The sequence below is a fragment of the Pungitius pungitius genome, chromosome 1 (genome assembly GCF_949316345.1).
Source record: "Pungitius pungitius chromosome 1, fPunPun2.1, whole genome shotgun sequence".
Lineage (NCBI taxonomy): Eukaryota > Metazoa > Chordata > Actinopteri > Perciformes > Gasterosteidae > Pungitius > Pungitius pungitius.
In genome coordinates this window covers 26,097,279-26,116,846 of record NC_084900.1, presented here as the reverse complement: position 1 = coordinate 26,116,846, position 19,568 = coordinate 26,097,279, and the positions used below count along the sequence as shown (strand labels likewise).

At 43.6% G+C, this 19,568-nt stretch overlaps 1 protein-coding gene across 1 annotated transcript in view; it reads left to right on the top strand.

Annotated features, from left to right (window-relative positions):
• The first annotated feature begins 1,295 nt into the window (after window positions 1–1,295).
• sema3bl (sema domain, immunoglobulin domain (Ig), short basic domain, secreted, (semaphorin) 3bl) overlaps window positions 1,296–19,568 on the top strand; it is a 39,764-nt gene continuing 21,491 nt past the window's right edge. Inside the window, exons 1-3 of the mRNA XM_037478999.2 lie at window positions 1,296–1,650; window positions 13,808–13,968; window positions 18,097–18,159. Coding sequence (XP_037334896.2) covers window positions 1,545–1,650; window positions 13,808–13,968; window positions 18,097–18,159 — 330 coding nt within the window. The 5' untranslated portion in view covers window positions 1,296–1,544. The remainder of the gene's footprint in view (window positions 1,651–13,807; window positions 13,969–18,096; window positions 18,160–19,568) is intronic.

The following is a 19,568-nucleotide window of genomic DNA, read 5'->3' as shown; positions in this document are numbered from 1 at the left end:
TTAGATATATTTGTAAACTCCATTTTTAATTTGAGGTTTAAGTCAAATAGGGCCCAAGGATACACGTTTAGCATGTGTTGTATCCATATATAAAGCATTTGTTATCTTGTTGTTTGAGAAATACATCGATTCTGCAAGACACTACAGCAAAACAAGACATATTTCATCACAATCCTAACAAAACTACTACAAAACAGTGATGCATGTGAGGCCGGACTTAAGAGAAGGGAATCACTTTTCACTCCACTGATCTGCATGAACATGACGAGCTTCCCGATGAAACCAGAGCTTGAAGGGTCCCTTCCGCGGCACAAACAAGCCCTCGGCACGCCCAGCGGGGGCACAATGTCCTCTCAAGCACTCAGCAGCCACTTCTCCATCCTCTCAGTCTTTATGAAACATGTATGGGAGCCTCTTTCTTGCTGCAAAACAAATGCTCCCAAAGTACTCTGGGTCCCAGTAACACTGACACCTTGAGTGGCTCTCACTCATCCTGCTGAGACCCCTCTGTTTATTTGCAGGCTTGCTTGTGAATAGACTCACACGGGAGGGAGGGGGAGGGCGGTTATTTCCTACAACTTAATTAAGGCACTGAACACGTCCCATTGGTACTGAGAGGGTTAAGAAAGTTCAAGTATGCACATGCCCCAGAGTGGTGAGAAATGTGGAGATTCAGATGTTATTCATTCAGTTATAGCCCATAAATTCACAGAGCTTCTTGATTTATTCAAAATCTTGAAAAAGTATTCTCTAGGTGTACCACAAAGGCTAGTTCCCCAAAAGTAGAGGAATATATGAAGAAAGAAATCTAATTTAGGTTTAGTTAGTATTTTTTGTGCAAGTAGTTTTGTTTTGAAATGTATTTAAGAAGAACACCTTTCTTCAACTGTTCAGAATATCTTGGGCTGAATTTTATCTAAATGTCTTACAATAAAACATGGTGTGTTATGCGTTGATGTAGTATTCATACACTTTAAATGTCAACATATTAATGCTTTGCAAACTATTCAGGTGAGGTTTATATACTATAGAAATGATACGTGGGCTCTATAAAAGCTTTTCAAAGCACGAAGAACTTAATTTCACTAGATGTCGAAATGAAGTTCTAAATCATCTGTAACTCCGAGCCTCTAAGTGCGTCTTTACTAGAAAGAGTCTGCAGTGCGTAAAAGAGGGCAGCTCACTGGAAGCGCTACTGCTCCCCCCCCCCCCCCCCCCCCTCCTCTGTCTCTCTCTCTCTGTGTGTTAAGGCGTGGTGTCTCCCTCGCTCCCTCTCTCCCTCTCTCCCTGAGCGAGTCAGACTCGTGTTGGGCAGTGATCTGAAGCGGAGCGGAGTGAATCACAGCTGCAGTCAGTCCGCGGAGAGGACTCATCACGCAGCGGGGGGATCCCACCTGGAAGCGCGAATGTTGCCACTGTGACTGGGAACAAGGCTCCAACAACTGTCCCCACGTCAGGCGATCTCGGAACATACTGCCTGATAGTGGGCAACGTATTTCTGAAGTTTAGTTTGGATTAGTTAGTTAGTGCGTCTCCGCGGCAGAATGGAGGGATTTACACCTTTCCTCCACGTGATTTCCGTCGCACTACTTGTCGCCGCCGTCTCATCGAACAAGTTCAATGTCCCGCGGCTGAGAATATCACATAAAGGTAATTAAGGAATCCATCCATCATCTCTCTATCTTGTTCACGCAGCTGTTCGCGTTCACGTTGCTCGGTGCGCGCGCCTGCCCTACAGGTGGCATTAATTGCGGGATTTGACCGTCTCGTGCGCAGTATTTGGGGTCTTCCTTATCTTTCCCTCAAATATCTCCCCCCCCCTTATGTAAATAATTTAGCTTAACACATTCGTGACCTTTTAATGCGTATTATTTGTCTTGCGTGTATATTTGTCTCGCACCAATGACTCTTCCCGGTGGTCCGAGCTGCGGCCGTTAAACCCGGGGCGGTGTTTTGGCTTCTGTTTTCGGGGTGGTTTATTTGTTTTAAGGGGAACGCACTCGTGGGCTGCTGGTTTCCACGCTGTCCCGCCGCAGGAGGCTTTGGCCGGAGTGCATCGCCCCGCGGAGGGTTTCACTGAGGCGCGATCGGCTCACTCAAGGCCTTTTATTAGGAGCCGCTACGCAAATACCGCGGAACGATGTTACGCAATTACCGTTTATACTGCGGCACGTTCACGTATGTGGTGTCATTAAAAACACGTACAGTGGCCATTGAAAAGTGCCTCTAATGTCAGGTGAATGTGGCATTAAGTTGCCCTGAGTGATCGCATCATGTTTATAGTCTGTGTATACTTTAAATGAGTGGTATTCAAACATTACCATCTTTTTGGCCCATTCACATGCCGCCTTCCTCTCTCTAATCACAACCCTGTTGTTGGACTTGACTCACTCAAGTTTAATAGGAATAAGGGGGTGGAGGACTGTGTGTGTGTGTGTTGTTGCCAATCCTTCCTCATTGTTTGATTCCACCGAGGCTGCAGCGGCTCTGCAGTCATCGTCAGCGATTGATATCACACAGGATTTCCTCCTGTTCAGATCCCTGTTTTCAGGAGAAAAGTCACCAGCTGAGTGTTGTGTTCTTCCTGTTGGCGTCTACTGGAAATAGTGCTCAGGAGAGGAACACTAGGGAGAACAAAGGCACTGCATATGTTCTCACCAACTAGGCTGCAAAATACTTTTGTAATATTAGGGCTTAAGGGTGAACGTGTCGGTGGGTTATTGTGTCACTGAGTAATATTCATATCCCTAAAGGAGGCAACCTAATGCTTTCCTCACCTTTTCATCGATGCAGAGAAAGAACTGAATCCCTTTTTCAGTGAGGTTTCCCCCGTGCAATGCCCCTTTAGACCAGAAGAACTAACTACAATTAACCTTGACAATTGGCAAGTGTCAGAACAAATGGAACATTTCAAGTCTCAGGCCTGCTAGACAAATTCGATTTAGTTGTTTTGTAACATGTGCCCTCTTGTGACGACAATGTGGAGGGAGCCTCAGTTGGTGAACAGACATATTGTGGCCTGGGCAAACACGAACCCTTTTCACTTTGCTACAGAACCAGACAGCGTTATATAGAAGCAGTTTTCTTCATTACATGCCATCAGAATACACTCTAATTTACAAGCATTATGAGTGTGGGAAGAAACTCTGCTTATACATTTCTCATTTGTGAAGCAATTTCTTGCTTCCTTTCAGATGACCTCAGATTTGACCTCATAGTCTGCCCTTTTTTTTTTTTACATGATTTCCCCCTTGACTCAAGTCTCTCTTTTCCTCACCTAACTTTTCAATGCTAAACGATTCCACATGGGTCCACGTGTGTCATCTTCTCACTCTTTAGTGTAAATTTGAATTTCTCTTGTATCCCCTCAGGGCTCTTTCTTCTTTGTTTGTGTGTCTCTCCATCGTTCGGTCCTTCTTTCATTATATCCCTGAAAAGCCCAGAGGGCACTAGTATTCCCAGGAGGATGTGGAGGTAATTTAACGGCAGGAAAAGCTGTCATTATCTCATTTCAATCAATTAGTTCAAGCAGGAAGAAGAAAATACCTCCGAACTATTAAAGTGCTCTAATCTGTTGATGTTAACTTTGAGTGTCGCACGTTGATGTAATCAGTTGCCGGTAAAAGGAAATGCTGAAACAAACTTAGACAAAACATTTCCATCAGGTGCATCTCAGTTTTAACTTGTACACCAGGGCGGCTTTTGACCTGGAAAAAAATCCTTTGTGGAACTTTTTTTGAACTTCATTTATTAGTTTAATTGTTCCTATTTGCTTTCACCATTCACTCAGATACTGCTTAAATATTAACATGTTTGAATCAAATACCAGTCCATATAAAAAAACAGAAGAATTTGCAATTCAATCTCTTGACAAATAAAGTATGTGTGTGTGTGTGTGTGTGTAACGGCGTGACATTGATGCGTCGCGGTATGTGTGTGTGTGTGTGTGTGTGTGAGACATTGATGTGTGGCGGTATGTGATGTGTGTGTGTGTGTGTGTGAGACATTGATGCGTGGCGGTATGTGATGTGTGTGTGTGTGTGTTTGTGTGTGTGTGTGTGTGCGTGCGTGGTTGGCTGCACTCCCGGCCCTCTGCCAAGCATCTCTACCAACCTCCCATCATGCATCTCTCTCTGCCTTTCTCCATCTGTCTGTGTATGTCTGTCCTCTGGCTTTGTCTTTCTGCCTGCGTCTTTACTCATTTGAATTCCCTGTGTCCAAGGGTGAGCTCGCCCGCACAAAAAAAACACACACAGACTTTTGCCGCACACTCTGCGTCTCATACAATATTCACTTTGTCTCGCTGAAGTCAGGGAGGGGGGAGGTGGGGGCACTGGAAAACACCAACGCACACATCAATGTCCCATTTTGATGGGATTGCATTAGTTCTAAGAGGGAGAGGTTCTGTTTGTTTTCGCTTCCAGCCTGTGAATTAATGAGTTTGTTTTCTCAGTCGGCGTGGCCCAGATGCGCACGTACGTACAGACGGGCGTGAGCCGGCTAATCTGTCACCGGGAGTCTGTTGGAGACTCGAGGGCTGCTCCAATGTAGGGCGTCTCGCGTCCTTTTATCCCCCCGGCTCCTTCCCTTTCTTTCTCCATTCTTCTTTTTTCAGGCATCACTCTCCCTCCCTGCTCCACATATTAGCTTGTTTAATGCAACCCCAGTTCTCCCCCCCCCCCCCCAGTTCAGTTTAAGTGCTCCCAGGCCCCCCCGGGTTGATCTAAAAGCCAGTAAAGGAAAGAAAAAGAGGAAAGGTTAAAGTGTTAGTAGCCAAGCCAATTGGCTGGTTAGCCACATGTTGTTTACCCAAAAGAATGTAGACAAGCTTCAGCTCTACGAAAAGAAAAGGAAAAGTCCCACCCTTGTGGTTGTCAAGAAGAGAGGTTTTAGTGGTTTAATGGTTGACGTGTTTGAATTTGAAATGTTTGTGTAAGGTGTTGCAGGCTCTGTAGCCAATCTTTATAGTTTGTGAACAATAGTCCACATATTTTAATAATAAAGGTGAAAGGAATGAAAAGAAAGTAAATAAAGGCGATTGTAATCCTCTATGGATTTGAGCTTCCCACGTTAGTGATTAGGAGATTTATTTTCATGAAGTTGAAAGAGTTTGAGGTCAGCTCAAGTTTCTTAGGTTTGTATACACGTTTTACAAAAACAGATTAATGCAACCAAAATCTGTTCAAACACAACATTGTAGAGCACGTCATTTTCTGATTCATTTACCTGTGTTTTTATATTACAGCCTACCTGCTGTACTATAAGAGGCACACAAGTAACCAGCCATATTTAATTGGAAGGCTACAAAGCCTCTGTTGAGAGGTTTGTGTGGCAGTGGACCTGCTGACAGGAAATACTCAAAAGGTTTCTGACACCGTGGGCGTGATGGAGAATGAGTGTTTGTTAGAGACAAGAGGAAGCCAAAGTGAGTATGTGGGATACAGAGAACTATAATAGACCTCAGCCCGTAGGTGTTATTGAGCAATAAAGCTATTTTCAAAATATCTGTGTAGGTTTCCATAAATACAATGAATATATAAAATGTGAAACAAAATGACCCTGTGTGGGAGATTGTGTGTCATAGAGAGAGCGAGAGAGAGATGTGTGTGCAAACAGCATCCCCCATGTGACCAACAACAGACTAGGCCCGTTATCACCTTCTAGCACGTCTTATATAGTATACAATTGTTAGAAAGTAATCTATACAAATGATAAATTGTAAGTCTGGCCTTGTAATGGACGAACACCTAACTACCCCTGAGAGATAAAGCCCACCGTGACCCTTAAAGTCCCAGCACAGACGGATAAATGTCCAGATAAACGCTGCATTGATGGCCCTTAAAGGTCATTGCACACAGGCCTCTACAAGGCTCAACTATCTGAACCAGGACTACACTGAGAATTAAAACATGTGCCCCGAAATGCTGGCATGAATCAACAAACGGAAGGGTGAATAGTGGAGGGGAATGTCCATGAAAGAGAAGGAACATCAATGAATTTCGAAGAATACAGAGGGAGAAGGGAAGCGGAGGGAAGCGATGAATGAAAGATCTGTGAATGCGGCGAGAAAACAAATGATGGATCCATGAAAGAGTGAATGAAGAGAGGGAAAAAAGAGCATTAGATGGAGATTAAAGTACAGATTAAAGGGGTCATGGTCCCGTGCTGGAGAGAGATAGATGGAGCAACAAAAAAAACAAAGACTGACAGAGGCCAAGAAATGGAAAGAAAAGACTGATGGGTAGAATAGTGTGAAAGATGGGGGAGATGGGATGATGGAAAGGTGGATAAAAGGATCAGAGAGGCTAACCTGAAGGCTGAAAGACACTGGTCCCTTTGAGAAGCAAAGGTTGAGGGTTCAAGTCCCAACAATGTGGCTTTGACCATCTGTCATGTAGATTACTAAGTAGCCCACTTACACACTGGAGCTATGGGAGATGTGTGCGTCTCTGTGTATGTGTGTCTTGTGTGCATTGTGGGGGTATCCTGTGTCTTCGTCCTTTGTGAAATCATTCACCCTTGTTTGACCAGCATGTGGAAGTTAAAGAATAGATGTGCATGTGTGCTAAGAGGCCAGCCCAACTGCAGTCCTCAATGCGAGGGCCGTTATTTTAACATGAGTGATGCAAACGTCCCAGCAGTGGATGTTCACCAAGGGGGGGGTTTAAACATCTTGGCAAGCGCACCAGCTCTTCTCCCTGCACACCTCCGGAGGTCAGCCCACCCTAAAAACACAACATATCCAGGTGGTTATCGTGAGGGAAAGTCATCACCGTCATTGAACAAGAAGCTAGTCTGTAGGGTCCTGCACACAGCGCGATATTTTTTGCTCTTCAATAAAGAGGTGAAGGCTGTTCCGTGGATGTCTGTTCTGCTGTGGCCTCCTGTCCCGGGTTGGACTCACGTGACCATCTGCTCTTCACGTCCACCCAAAGCTTTTAATTCTTTCAACAAATTCCAGTCTCACAATCACACCTTGTGAAAACGTTGTACTCCGTTGGACTAATGTTGAGCTTGGCCTCCTCCTGCACGTCTGTGACCGCCAAGTGCATGCTGGTTCATGGTGCCGTAGTGACATAGGACTTGCCAGTATTATATAAGAAGTCACACTGTTCCAACTGGAGAGAGAAGCGCCGTCCCACCGCTCTCTGTGAGATGGATAAACACCATCAGCGCTGCATGTGTATTTTTTCACTGGAGACATTAAAGGATTACCGGCAAATAAATACTCAATACAGCTGGATTATCCTGCAGAGAGCAGCAAGCATAAAGAGAAAGAAAAGCAGAATAAAACACCTACTGGGATTGAGAGCACATGCACACACGCATATAGAGTCATAAGATGCATTTCATTCTTGGAGACTGAACTAATACTGATATCATCTTAATACTAACCCTTAAACTCACCCTAACCTTAATTTAAAGTCCTCACCATTTTATCTGATGATTTAGCTTAAATGAAAAAAAACGTGCTGTCCCTGTATTTTTCCCAAAAATAAGTGTCCAAATGTGATTGCCTTAACAGATTTAGGTCCCCACAGAATTGATTAAATATGCCCACACACACACACACACACATACAAACATACATAAGATTCATTGTCCTACAAATTTAAACTTTGGCTCAGAACCAATGCGAAGAGAGAAACAGGCTCAGGGTGATGGGAACCTTCGCTAATGCGGGACATGTCACACACACTGAGGGGCTGCTCCTCCTTCCACAGAAACAAACCGAATCAATTAGTTCCACCGGCGCTGCTAACAAGGAGAGCTGAGCTCAGCAGTCTATGCTGATGTATCTATTAGACCTCAGCTGACAAATGCAGTCAAAAACAAACCTCGCCGTACCTCATTTGCTGCACAACTGGGCTCCAGTGGGATTTTGTTCAGTCCATTTTAGAATCTTATCTTGAAGAAAGTGCAAATAATCATGACGTTTTTTTAAAATGTTCCTGGAATTACCAGAGCTGAAAGTTTATTTTCCTTTAACAGACAAAATACCAAACAAATTAATAAATGTGACCATATATAAAAGACTCTTAATAGTTTTGACTAAACATAATTAAATTTAATGGGCACTTTGTAGCATTCAATAAACGTGTGTGTGTGTGTGTGTGTGTGTGTGAGGACACACAGCCAACAGATGATTGAATAGAGAGCTGGAGGCCTCGGATGAGACATTGAGGGAGGAAGGGCTGAAAGTAAAAGAACAACAGACTAAGGTTTAAGAAGAGACGAAGGAAATAGAAGAACATCAGACTTTGTTCACAAAGAAATACATTTTATCTGTAGGACTAATGCAAGAGAAATGGATGAGAAGGGAGGATAACACGCTTCTGAGAAGGAAGGGTAAGAGGAGTATGGATGTGGTGCATCATTTTGGATGACAGAGGAGTGTGTGTGGTACGGGTGAGTAATGGAACAAGAGATTCAAAACGGGAGAAAAGAAGAGATGTGAGTGGACGGAAGGGAAAGATGGATAGAGAGAAAACAACTGTCCGTCAGCGAGAAAGAAAAACTGGGTAGAGAAAAGAGAGGGGGGGGGAGATGATGAAAAGAGGTAAAGGGAGGCCGAGGGTTGATAAGGATCAACGGCGATGAGGTAACACAATGTGCTGTTTTTATTGGCCCAGCAGGGAAGCTCAGGGATCACCAACTCTGATCGGCCTCCAGAGACGACGCAGACAGGAGAGACAACTCTCGTTATGGTCGGTTTCTGCTCATGAGAGGAGGATTAAGAAATAAAAAAAAGAGTCTGAACGTAAAGTCACCAGATGTTCTTTGTGCACTCCCTTTTAGGCGCTCATCTCTCTTTTCTCGGTTTTATCAAATGATCAAGTGTTAAGCAAGTTGAGTGTGGGAAATGACATCCAATGAGGAGCCCTAACAGGTTGGTAGGAAATCCCTGGACTTAGTGTGTCAGTGAGTCTGGCCTCTCTCCAGGAAATATCGCTGTGAATTTAAAGAATGGAAACAGATATCTGTAGGTCTTATAGCTGTGAATTGACACTTTGACATGCAAACATCTCGACTACAGTAATACCGTTCATTTAATACGACTGTATTAAAGCAACATAAGTTAAACCCCAACACACAGCCCCTTGCAGCGTGTTGGTAATGTACACAACATTAGAAACACCTGTTTCAAGATCAAGACAACCATATGTAATTCATAATATGTGCACTTTGCCATTCAGTCACTCTCACTGGGTGCTCTCGGAGGGGAAAATAGGGAATAATTATTAGTATATGACGTTAACACCCTACAATGTTTAGTATTTTCAATTTCTGCACTTATTAACACACTCACTATTTTGAAATATGAACTACATTCTACAAGGAGAGAAATTGTCACGTTTGCCTCAACAGAACAACAATTCAACAGTAAAGCAAAATATCAGGTTTCATGATTTATTCTTTGCATTTTCTGTACTGCGATAAATACAGTATACGTGTGAAAAGCTGTAGGGCCGCAAGCTCTCCATAATGAAGGTAACTTGTCGATCCCTGATGGACATGTCCCAACATACCGTGCAGGCAGACAGAGGAAGATGAGAAGGAATATGAGACCCGGGAGGAGAGGAGGCTGAGGAGGAGAAGCAGATGACTTTTTGTGCATGCGGCAGATTCCAGAAATACTCGCCTCGCTGCAACAATATACAGCCGAAATCTAATGATACGCTGGGAAGCACCGGTGTAATGAGTCTAATGGATGTGTGTGTGTGTGTTTGTGTGTGTGTGTGTGTGTGTATGTGTGTGTGTCTGTGTGTGTGTGTGTGTGTGTGTAGGTGTGTGCGTGTCAGAGCACATGAAAACTAAATGTCAACGCGGCTATATTTGCGAATAGCAGACTGACGGTGAGTTTTGTCGGCTGAGGCGTGAATAGGTGTGATTGAACCAGGGACCTGTGTGTGTGTGTGTGTGTGTGCATGTGTTTCTGGTATGTATTTTGTAGCACAGGAGGTCTAATAGGCTTCAGATGTGTCCCCCTCTCCCACTGAGCCAACGATAACACTGATGCTATTGTGTGTGTGTGTGTGTGAGTGTGTGCCTAGTTACATGCAATGTGTGCGTGTCTGCAGCTTAACACAGCTTACACTCTGCTTGTGACCAATTTGTACATTAGAGGTGTCCAAAAGGGATCTGGAAGATAACATATTTTCGTTCTCTGCTCACTTCTATTTGTTTGTTTTCCAGACTTGTCAGTGCTGATCTTTCATTTGCAACATTTTCCCTTTTTTTTTTTGCCGAACGGATTTTTGCAGTAATGTTGCCTTCGGTTTCATCAAACTGTTTTGTAATCTATAATCAGAAGTTTACTTTGGATGGCCTCGGGTGATGAAAGACCCATGCAAGCTCCCACATCAATCCAAAATATGCAAATAGGCAAAAAGTCTTTCGACAGCAGCACTCAAAGATATTGCACACTCGGAGACATGTCGGACGTCCCGTTTGACGGACAGCGGGACACGCCCGAGGCTGCATAAGCGGGACATTGACGAGGTGAACACATCTCAAAATATATCACGGCGTACGAGTGTTTGAAGTGGCTGAGACGGCCTGATGGCCGAGGCCCGACACGTCCAGTGAAACCAGATGCCCCTCCGCGTGTCGCTTCGCTTTGGCGGTTTGTCAACGCGGCGTCGGGCCCCGCTGCCTTTAGGCTCATTGGAGACAGATGTATGAAGTTTCCCCCGTGGAGATGTAGATGTACTTTGAGTCCCGGGACACAAGATGGAAGAGAGAGAGAGAGACGAGAGAGAGAGAGAGAGAGAGAGACATCGAGCAGGGGAGAGCGGAGACAGGAAGAAGGATGCACGAACGTCGGAGATGAAATTCTAGCCGCGTTTAGAAGGGACTCAAAGAGGGGAAAGAGAGGATGTCAAAGATGGATGGAAAGAAGAGTCGAGAGAGGTTAAGCGGACGGATCGCAGAGACGGTTGGACAGCAGGAGACGGTGGCGAGGTTTCTTCAGTGAGGCGATGAGCTGGCGGAGCGATAACAAGCTGCAGATAGAAGCTGTTGGCTCACCTTTCCCATTGTGTCTTTCTGTGTGTGTGTGTCTTGTATATTTATGCGTGAACATTTGAGTTATTTGGGAAAGAAAAAGAGACATCAAACAGGATTTTAATTGTGAAAACAAGTGAAAGAATTATTGATTAATTTCAGAATAAAAACAATTGTTGACAGATAGATGATAGATAAGTAAAATAAAAATTGTGAAAATGAACTGAGACACACCTGTAGTTGCATATCAAATACTGAAAGAGTTGGGATGAGCTTAGCCAAACGTATTTTACGCATTTTAAATACAAGTCGGGTTCTCCCTTGCAACTTTTTTTTTTTTTTTCCATAGGTCTGCACAAGTAACACCAATAACCACTTGAGTCCTGATCGATCATCTCAGCACCCGCTTGATGGACTGCTACGACATTTTATAGACACCTCCATGGTCCCCAGAGGTTGAATCCTTCCTCATTTAGTGATGCCCTGACTTCTAGCCAGCGTGAGGTTTACATTTGTGTTGCCGACTGAAACTTAGGAAAAATTCTTTGATGATTTATAATGTCATTTGTTGAAGAAATCTATGGCCGGAATGTCTATTTTTAATTATTATTCCACCAGTCACCCTTAAAGGTCTTTAAGTAGGACATGACCATTTATTTTGCTGCCTTCCAGCCCTAACCCACTATGACATTACCCATCTTCTGCAATCTTTCCTGTCAAAACAAAGACGTGTGGCGTGAACACCAGATCTAAGACCGTCCCACAGTATCTGTTGAACACACAAAACCACCCGTTCATCACACAAACACACACACACACACACACACACACACACACACACACACACACACACACACACACACACACACACACACACACAGTTTCATCTCTTGTCATCCTTCATCAGCCACTCTCCAGCTGGAGGTCATCTCGGGGCTCAACTGTTGTACTTGAGGGACAGACAGTCATCAGCGGACCACGTCTGGAGCTGCCTGCATGTTCTACTGATAAACCGTGTCATGAAAACACTTATCTACAACATCCTGACCTCTGCATCGGCAGACATGAGTGTATGTGCGTTAATGTTGGATTTGTGCCCCCTGGTTGTGTATTGTAAATTTATCAGTCGTTATTAAAACGTTGCCCATGTGTTCAGTGTCAAAAGCTACAATCTATGCGTTCAAACTGCACTGAGAAAATATAGTTTTGGTATGAAAATGCCAAATAATTCCACAGCGAACGTAAAACAGATCTAGAGCTGATCTTGCTCTGCTTGCCTTGTCGGTCACAATAAATCCATCATACATCTCGACAATCTCTGTCATGTGGTTTTTCTCAACCCGCATATCTCCCGTCCTACTCATTATTTTCTGACTTTTACCCGCCGCTAAAAGCCACAACACCCCCCCTCCCTTCCCCCTCCGACTTTATCTTCCAACTCCCTGTCTCCCCTCAGAACATCCCCAATGTCTGCCTGCTTGTGCGTCCTCTCATTATTTTCTTGCCAGCAGCTTTAAGTTGTTCTTATGAAACGATTCCCACTATAATTATCTACAGAATTTTTTGTAACAACATTTTTAACGCTTTGAAGTGGGTCATGATAAATGCTAAACTGTTGAAAGTTTCTTCTGCACTGCTAATGACGGTGATCCAGGGTGAAGCTTTATGTCTGTGCGTGTGTGTGTGTGTGTGTGGAAGCTTGTGAGTTTGAGAAACAGATATTTCTAATAAAAACAGATCATCTGTGTGTCTGCGAGGCCTCAGTGATGGACAAGGTGCTGCTGGTACAGGAGGCCCTCTGTGCTTCACTCAGTTAATACTCTACTGAGTGGTGAGTGACTGGGCCTCCTTTCTAAACACATGTGTGTGCGTGTGTGTGTGTGTGTGTTGGAAAGAGTCAAAAGTAGAGAGTGGAATATCGAGTGCGACGGACGAGTGATGAGAGGCAAACGGAAAACCAGTTCATCCGAAATACTCCACTGAGTGTTTGGCATACCCGAGACGTCTTCTCACACAAGGGTTTCTCTCCTCAGCTTGTTAGAGAGGAGGAGAGAAGGAGAGAAGGAGAGGGGGAGAAGGGGAGAAGAGTTAAGAAGGGTTTGTAGGGGAGGTCGATAGGTGTTGAGAAAGTGGACGATTTTCTAAGCTGTGGAAATGTGTGTGTGTGTGTGTGTGTGTGTACGACACCCCGTGTCTAGCTGAACTTAAAGTCAACCCGGCCCCTTCCACTCCTGCAGAGTAGTTGCATCAATCTTTGGACTTTTAAAGCTCCTGCAAGATCAGAGAGGAGAGCCAGGTGCATGCTGGTTAGTGCAAACCGACTGTGTTCCCCCGCTGATACATGGTGACTTATGTGTGTGTGTGTGTGTGTGTGTGTGTGTGCTCCCATAAACGTCCTGTTCTCATCTGTTAGGTCTTTTCGGGATCATCCTTTAATGCACAGGCATTATGTGTTTGCAGCAGCCACAGGAGCAGAACAAAAGGCTTGGTTGCTACATGTGACCAATTCTGTAGAAATCGCTATCAAATAACGTTAAAGCGGTTGGAAAAATGTATTTATAGTTGATCAGAACCGGAAACAAGCCTTATAGTTTCAACATGAAAATAGACGACGTTTTAAAATAAATCTGTGATAAATCTTTTGAAGAAGAGAAGACATGCCTCGTCATCACTATCATGACCCACAGCTTTCTCCTTGTTAATCTTCTCCTGCTGGGATTTTACGCTCAAAAGGAATCTCTTTAAGTGAAAATAGAACTGATGACATTGCTCACCCTTTTCTCCTCCTCCATCTCTGCAGACCTGCTGTCCACCAACAGGTCGTCCATCTTCAGCGGGCATCATGACCAGCTCTCTCTTACCGCCGTCTTCCTGGACGAGTACCGCGACCGCCTCTTCCTGGGGGGGAAAGATATCCTCTACTCTCTCATGCTGGGACCCGTCAGCACCGAGTCCAAAGAGGTGAGGCTTTTTAAGACTGGACGTGGTGGGGGTTATGCAATTTTGTGTTTCTTGCTCAAAACCCAACATCTGTTTAAGGAATCTTACAGTCAAAGATTAACCATCGACATGTAAACTAGAATCTGACCAGTCATTTCTATTCCATTTTACTGCTGTACACATTCACACAATAGCTGAAAAGTCTTTGTTTTCACAATAAAACAATTTAAAACACCATATATATATGCATATAAACACACACATACAGTAAAGACACAAGTTGATGGATTCATTGCATTTATTGCAGTAACATTTTAGGTTTTGCACCTTCTTGTTCTATAAAAGTTTGTTCTGACCTAAACAAGCCATCGTAACATCTGGATTTCGTTGCCAATCTCACAACCATAAAAGTGCTGCTGGTCGTAAATCAAACCTAGTTTTACGTCTATCACCTTTTAATCTGTATGTTTCATTCATCATTCAAACTTTTCAAACACTGTGGTTATGCAGCGTAAGTCATTGTATATTATGTTTGCCAGAAAGACAGAAGAGATAAATAACGATCCAGAAGTCAGATCCGTTACCTGAGCTGCACATTTCCACTGTCGTCACACACTCACACTCAGACTAACAGAGTTATTATTTCAGAGTTTGGATCTTTCATTTTCAATTCAAACTGTTGAAATAAAAATAATTTATTTCAACAATCAGAATGTATGTCACTGTGATGCAGTGCTAGAATAGTATGTTAACAATTGTAGAAATCTCATATCAGACTGGAATAAAAAGACCATGTTATTTTCTCAGAATCATTCTTTTTGTAGGGCTTCGAGTTGAGGAAATAAACAGATTTAAAAAAAAAGTCATATCCATATCTGTCGAAGAATAGTTATGGGAAAATGTTATTTTATATTTCACATTCCAGCTGGGTGCTTATACTCAATCTTCCATTAAACTGGTTGAGAAAGAACCAAAATAACTGAAACAAAAGACCCCCGAGTGCTTCAGCGGTACACATTCAGCAGTGTTTCAGTGTGTGTGGGAGGGTATCTGTGCTCCTACACGGAAGGCACTGATGACACAAAGTGCACGAGTGAACGGGGAGTTCATGTAGACAGAGAACCAGCACGTCGCCCACCTTAATCCGCCCTATTGTTCCTGTCTTAGCCTCCTCTCACTGCTCTGTGTCTCAGATGATGATCACATATGAAGCTTGCTGCGAGCTGTTTGAGCTTTGACGCCCGGGCCTTCTAGCCGAGCCAGCAGTGATGAAAATGTGAAGCCAGTCCAGTGAGACAAAGGTCCAATAGATGAAACACATCTGCCAAGTAATCCGACGCTGAAAGAAGCAAAAAGAACAGAACACAATACATGTTGTAAACACCTGGAGGGCAGCTGAACGAGAGCCAGTAGTCAATCGGCTTAGCTTAGCATAGCTTAGCATAGCATGAGAACAGGAGACAGCAAGCCTGGCTCTCTCCAGTGGATCACAGGTATGCCTTCCAACCCCACAGAGCCACTAAAACCACTCAATGTGTTGGAAGAACGAGCTGCAACATGTTATTTATGAGTCGTCAAAGGTGCTGCTATAGGGGCATTCTGGGGTTAGGGCAGAGATCGTAACTTTCACTGCTCCAACTCATCGTGTTGAGAAGGACTAACTGGGTCTCCGGACTGGACGCATTATTATGAAATTGTTGTGTCTCATCTCACTTTTGGACAGGAAGGGAAGACAAGTACGTCCCAAACTTGTTAACTGTTCTTTCGAATTCATTTTGGTAAAATGGCATCTCGCTAGTTGGCAGAAAATCGTATGTGACTGATGTGTTTCTACTCGGCGTCTTCCAAAATTCAGAGAGGAGGGAAATAATTGGCATAACGCCATGCGTTGCACTCGGGAAGATCCGCCTTGAACCATTCACACACTTCTTATTTTCCACCTGATACAAATGTAAACGGCATCTTCTGGGTGTTTTCACCAGAGGAATGAAGTTGTAAAGCAACTTTTCTTCTCTTGTTTGTTGCTGTCCGCCTCAAACTCTGCTCGGCACCGTCAGCAGTATGTCTTTGGAATAAATACCTATTGTCTGCAAGCTGTTACACATTAACATGGAAAAGGGAGTGAGGCGTAATTCTAAACTTTGTTTGAAAAACAACTGAACCGTCTGCTCAAACTGGATCCGGTTCTGCCTGAAACGGACCGGGAAAGTAGGACTGTTTGGACCGATGTTAGTTTACCAGGAGAAACAACAGCAGACAGTGATTTGAGCCTCACCTGCTGAAGTAAACTCTATTCCAAGTTCGATCAAAGACAATGGTTAACATGATTTGTTTGTAAATGAAAGAGCACTGATGAAGTGTCGGGAAATAGTTAAACGGAGAGTGAAAGGTTGGCCATGTTTCGATAAGCGTGCAGAACACGACTCCTGGACCACAGATTGAATACTGCACCCCTCTGACTCACAACGCTGTGAGCCAGATCTGAGGCCGGCCTGATTTCACAGCGTATCAGTAGTCAGTCAGGCACGTTGTCGGGCCTCCGTAGGTCAAACTGCATGTGTGAGCATTCATATCGGGTTTAGGGAGTTTAGGACGAGCTGATGCCAAGTTTTAGAACGGCCCTAATGTTTTTATTCATTCTTGACAGGCATGAAACAAACAGTTGATTCTCATGGATTTCCACATTTAGACAGATTTTAGAAAACGTTGCTGTATTGCAGGTGTCAGATGTGAGGGAGGAGCAGTCTTTTCAAAACGAGTTTTCAAGAAAATACATGTCGCTAGAAACTTTTTTTTGTTGTTGTCTTCATATTCACAGTCACAGTTTTACATTTTCAGAGGAATAAACACAATTGTTTTCTAGTTGGGAGTAAATGTTAAACTGTTATTATTACATTAGGGAGGTTAAAGTATTTCCAAGCACTCCAAAGTCACATCCTTTTCTATTCAGGATGTTTTACAAAATCCCAAATCTTTGTGAGCTGGGTTTCTCACTCATCCTCATTTACAGTGATGCCTGTGATGTGTTGGCATTAAGAAACGAGTTGTATCAAATGTAGCTGTTGATATGAGATTGAGGGTATGAGGAGCAAGGACAAACATTCACATTTGAACTCAACTCCCATTGTCACACCACAGAGGCCCCTCTAGACACATGCTTTCCATACGCACTGAATTTAATCAGACATTGTAATGCAAGTCAGGACCGAACAATGAGCTATTGTGTCTGAGAAGTTCTCTGGTCCTCAGAAAACTAAACATTACCACACACGTCTGTAAAGACCGAGACTGACTTTCCTCCTCAGTGGCAATTAGATGTAATTTTTCCTTTTTTGAGAGCAAGGTGAAAACTAGTCCCATTGTTTTAGATCCAAATGATACGTCACGTTCTTCTGAGATTCAGCTCTGCGTGTTTCAATGGCAGAATGAGAGGAACACTTTGGGACTTTCCTAATCAGCAAATGTTAGATTTATAGTGTGAGAACTTGAGCCCGAAAAATACTTTAATTTATTTGCAGTTTTAAGCTCCAGATGGTCTGAGCACAACCTTCCTGCTTGTATCAGGAATCAGGAAACGTTTATTGCCATCATATGTCAGACATACATGGAATCTGACTTGGCGGTTGATGCGTGACGCAGACAGTAAAATAATGGGCAACAGACAACGTAGTGCAGAAATAAGATAAAATATAATAAAATGTATGCTATCGGTTAGTACGCTAAAGCTATGGGTTAGTGAGTTAAGAAATAAAGCTACAATTTTAAAATAAAAATAAAGATAAAGTGCACCAGCTAACAGACAGTGACGGTGACTGCAGAGTGTATGTGCATGCAGAGTGCGAGTCAGTCAGGACCAGGGCTCTGTTGATGAGTTAGTGTGGCGGGAGGTCTGAGTCCTGATGGCCAAAGCTTTCATTTCCCTTCATGCACAAAACACTCTTTTTGCGCCAGAGTTGCTTTTGTAGGGAAAATAATTCCAATTTAACCACACATGGGCTGTTAAGTATCTTTTGATTACATTTTCAGACTCACATCGAGACTGCGGGTTCAACAAGGCAACTACACACTGCAATATGGCTGAATTAGGGGGTTGTTTGCATTTTTTTAAAGATAAGAGTTCATTAATCATCTTCTTTTCTTCCCTCATAGATCCACTGGCCTCCATTACCTGGCAACAGAGAGGACTGCATTCAAACGGGGAAGGAACCACAGGTATGCTTCAATTGTTGCTTGTTTTAACACATTTCGTTTGGCAACGTATCCTCATACAAAGGGGCATCCCTTCGGTTTGGAGGGCACATACCAAATAAATTGAAGCTGATTTGTGGTTTTACACCAGACACAAAGAGCGGCTGCGTTTTTGAACCCATCAAACCCATTTTACCACCATAGACTTACTGTTTCAAGACTTATTTCCCGTTCCAAGATGAGATGGATTACAAACAAATGTTTGTCAGAACAGCCCCAAACATGTGTCCAAATATACCCAAAGTCACTCTGTGGAAGTTTCCACTCATCTGCCTTCAAGCTGCTACTCTTCAAACACGTCTTGGAGTAAAACAGAATGTATAGAGGAAAGGCTTCGCAGGATAACCCATGTTATCCATGCTTTGCTGCTGTTTCCTGCCTGTACTTGATAATCAGGTCTGTTGCCAACGTTCCCCTCGTTGACTGATGGTTGGGTTTGTTTGCCAGGCCTTGGCCGCCTGCCGATTTCGTCAGTATTTTATCCTACCAGCTGAGCTTGGTGACTCCACTTGGATGGAGTTTACCGTTTCCAGTGACTTTTACTCTGACATATAATGGGGTCATAAATCTAACAAACAGACCCTGCCTTTACCATAAATAAAGTGACTGTGTTGACCTTAGCTGTTGAGCAGCTGTACACATTCTGCAAAGATACCGAGCGGAGAGATTTCTCTCTTTAGGGCACATGTGTTCTCCACATTCTCTGAAGGAGGTAGTGCAACCATCATCAGGAGTTCACTACTTAAGGGAAATGCTGTGTAGATATTCATGGTCCCAAGAGGATAAAACTCCAAGACTCTGCCCCATAATAAGCCTTAACATGTGTTGTTTGTTTGCAGGTAATCAGTCTCGGTGTCCGTAGGCCAATTCTTCCCCCCCCCCCCCCGTGCTGCTCATTAATTACAGTCCGATTAGGAACTTTAGTTACAATGTTTTACAAGATAAGTCCAAACCGCGTCTCTCAGCCTACACACCGACTGTCAACCTGCATTCAACCAAAGCCTGCTTCAACGTGACTGGTCCATGCTACCAGGACAACAAAAAGAAACCAGAAGGTGTTCGATGCCAAAATCGCGTGCCCAATCCTGCGGATTGTACACATGAATGTAATATGTGTTCATTGAGAGTGAAGTTTAATTGCACATGTAAATCGCTACACTAACACCGAGGTCATTGTGTGAAGTTCAGCATCCCAGAGCTATTTATCTTGTTAATATGACGACATTAACAAAGAAAGCAGGCAATAGATCATAACCAAGAAAAACACAAAAAGAAAGGAGGGGGAAGAAAAGCGGAGGAGGGAGGGAGACATTTGTGTCTCTTTTCTTGGATGTGCTGAGACGTCGTCAAATTGGGTCCCAATCGGAGAGAAA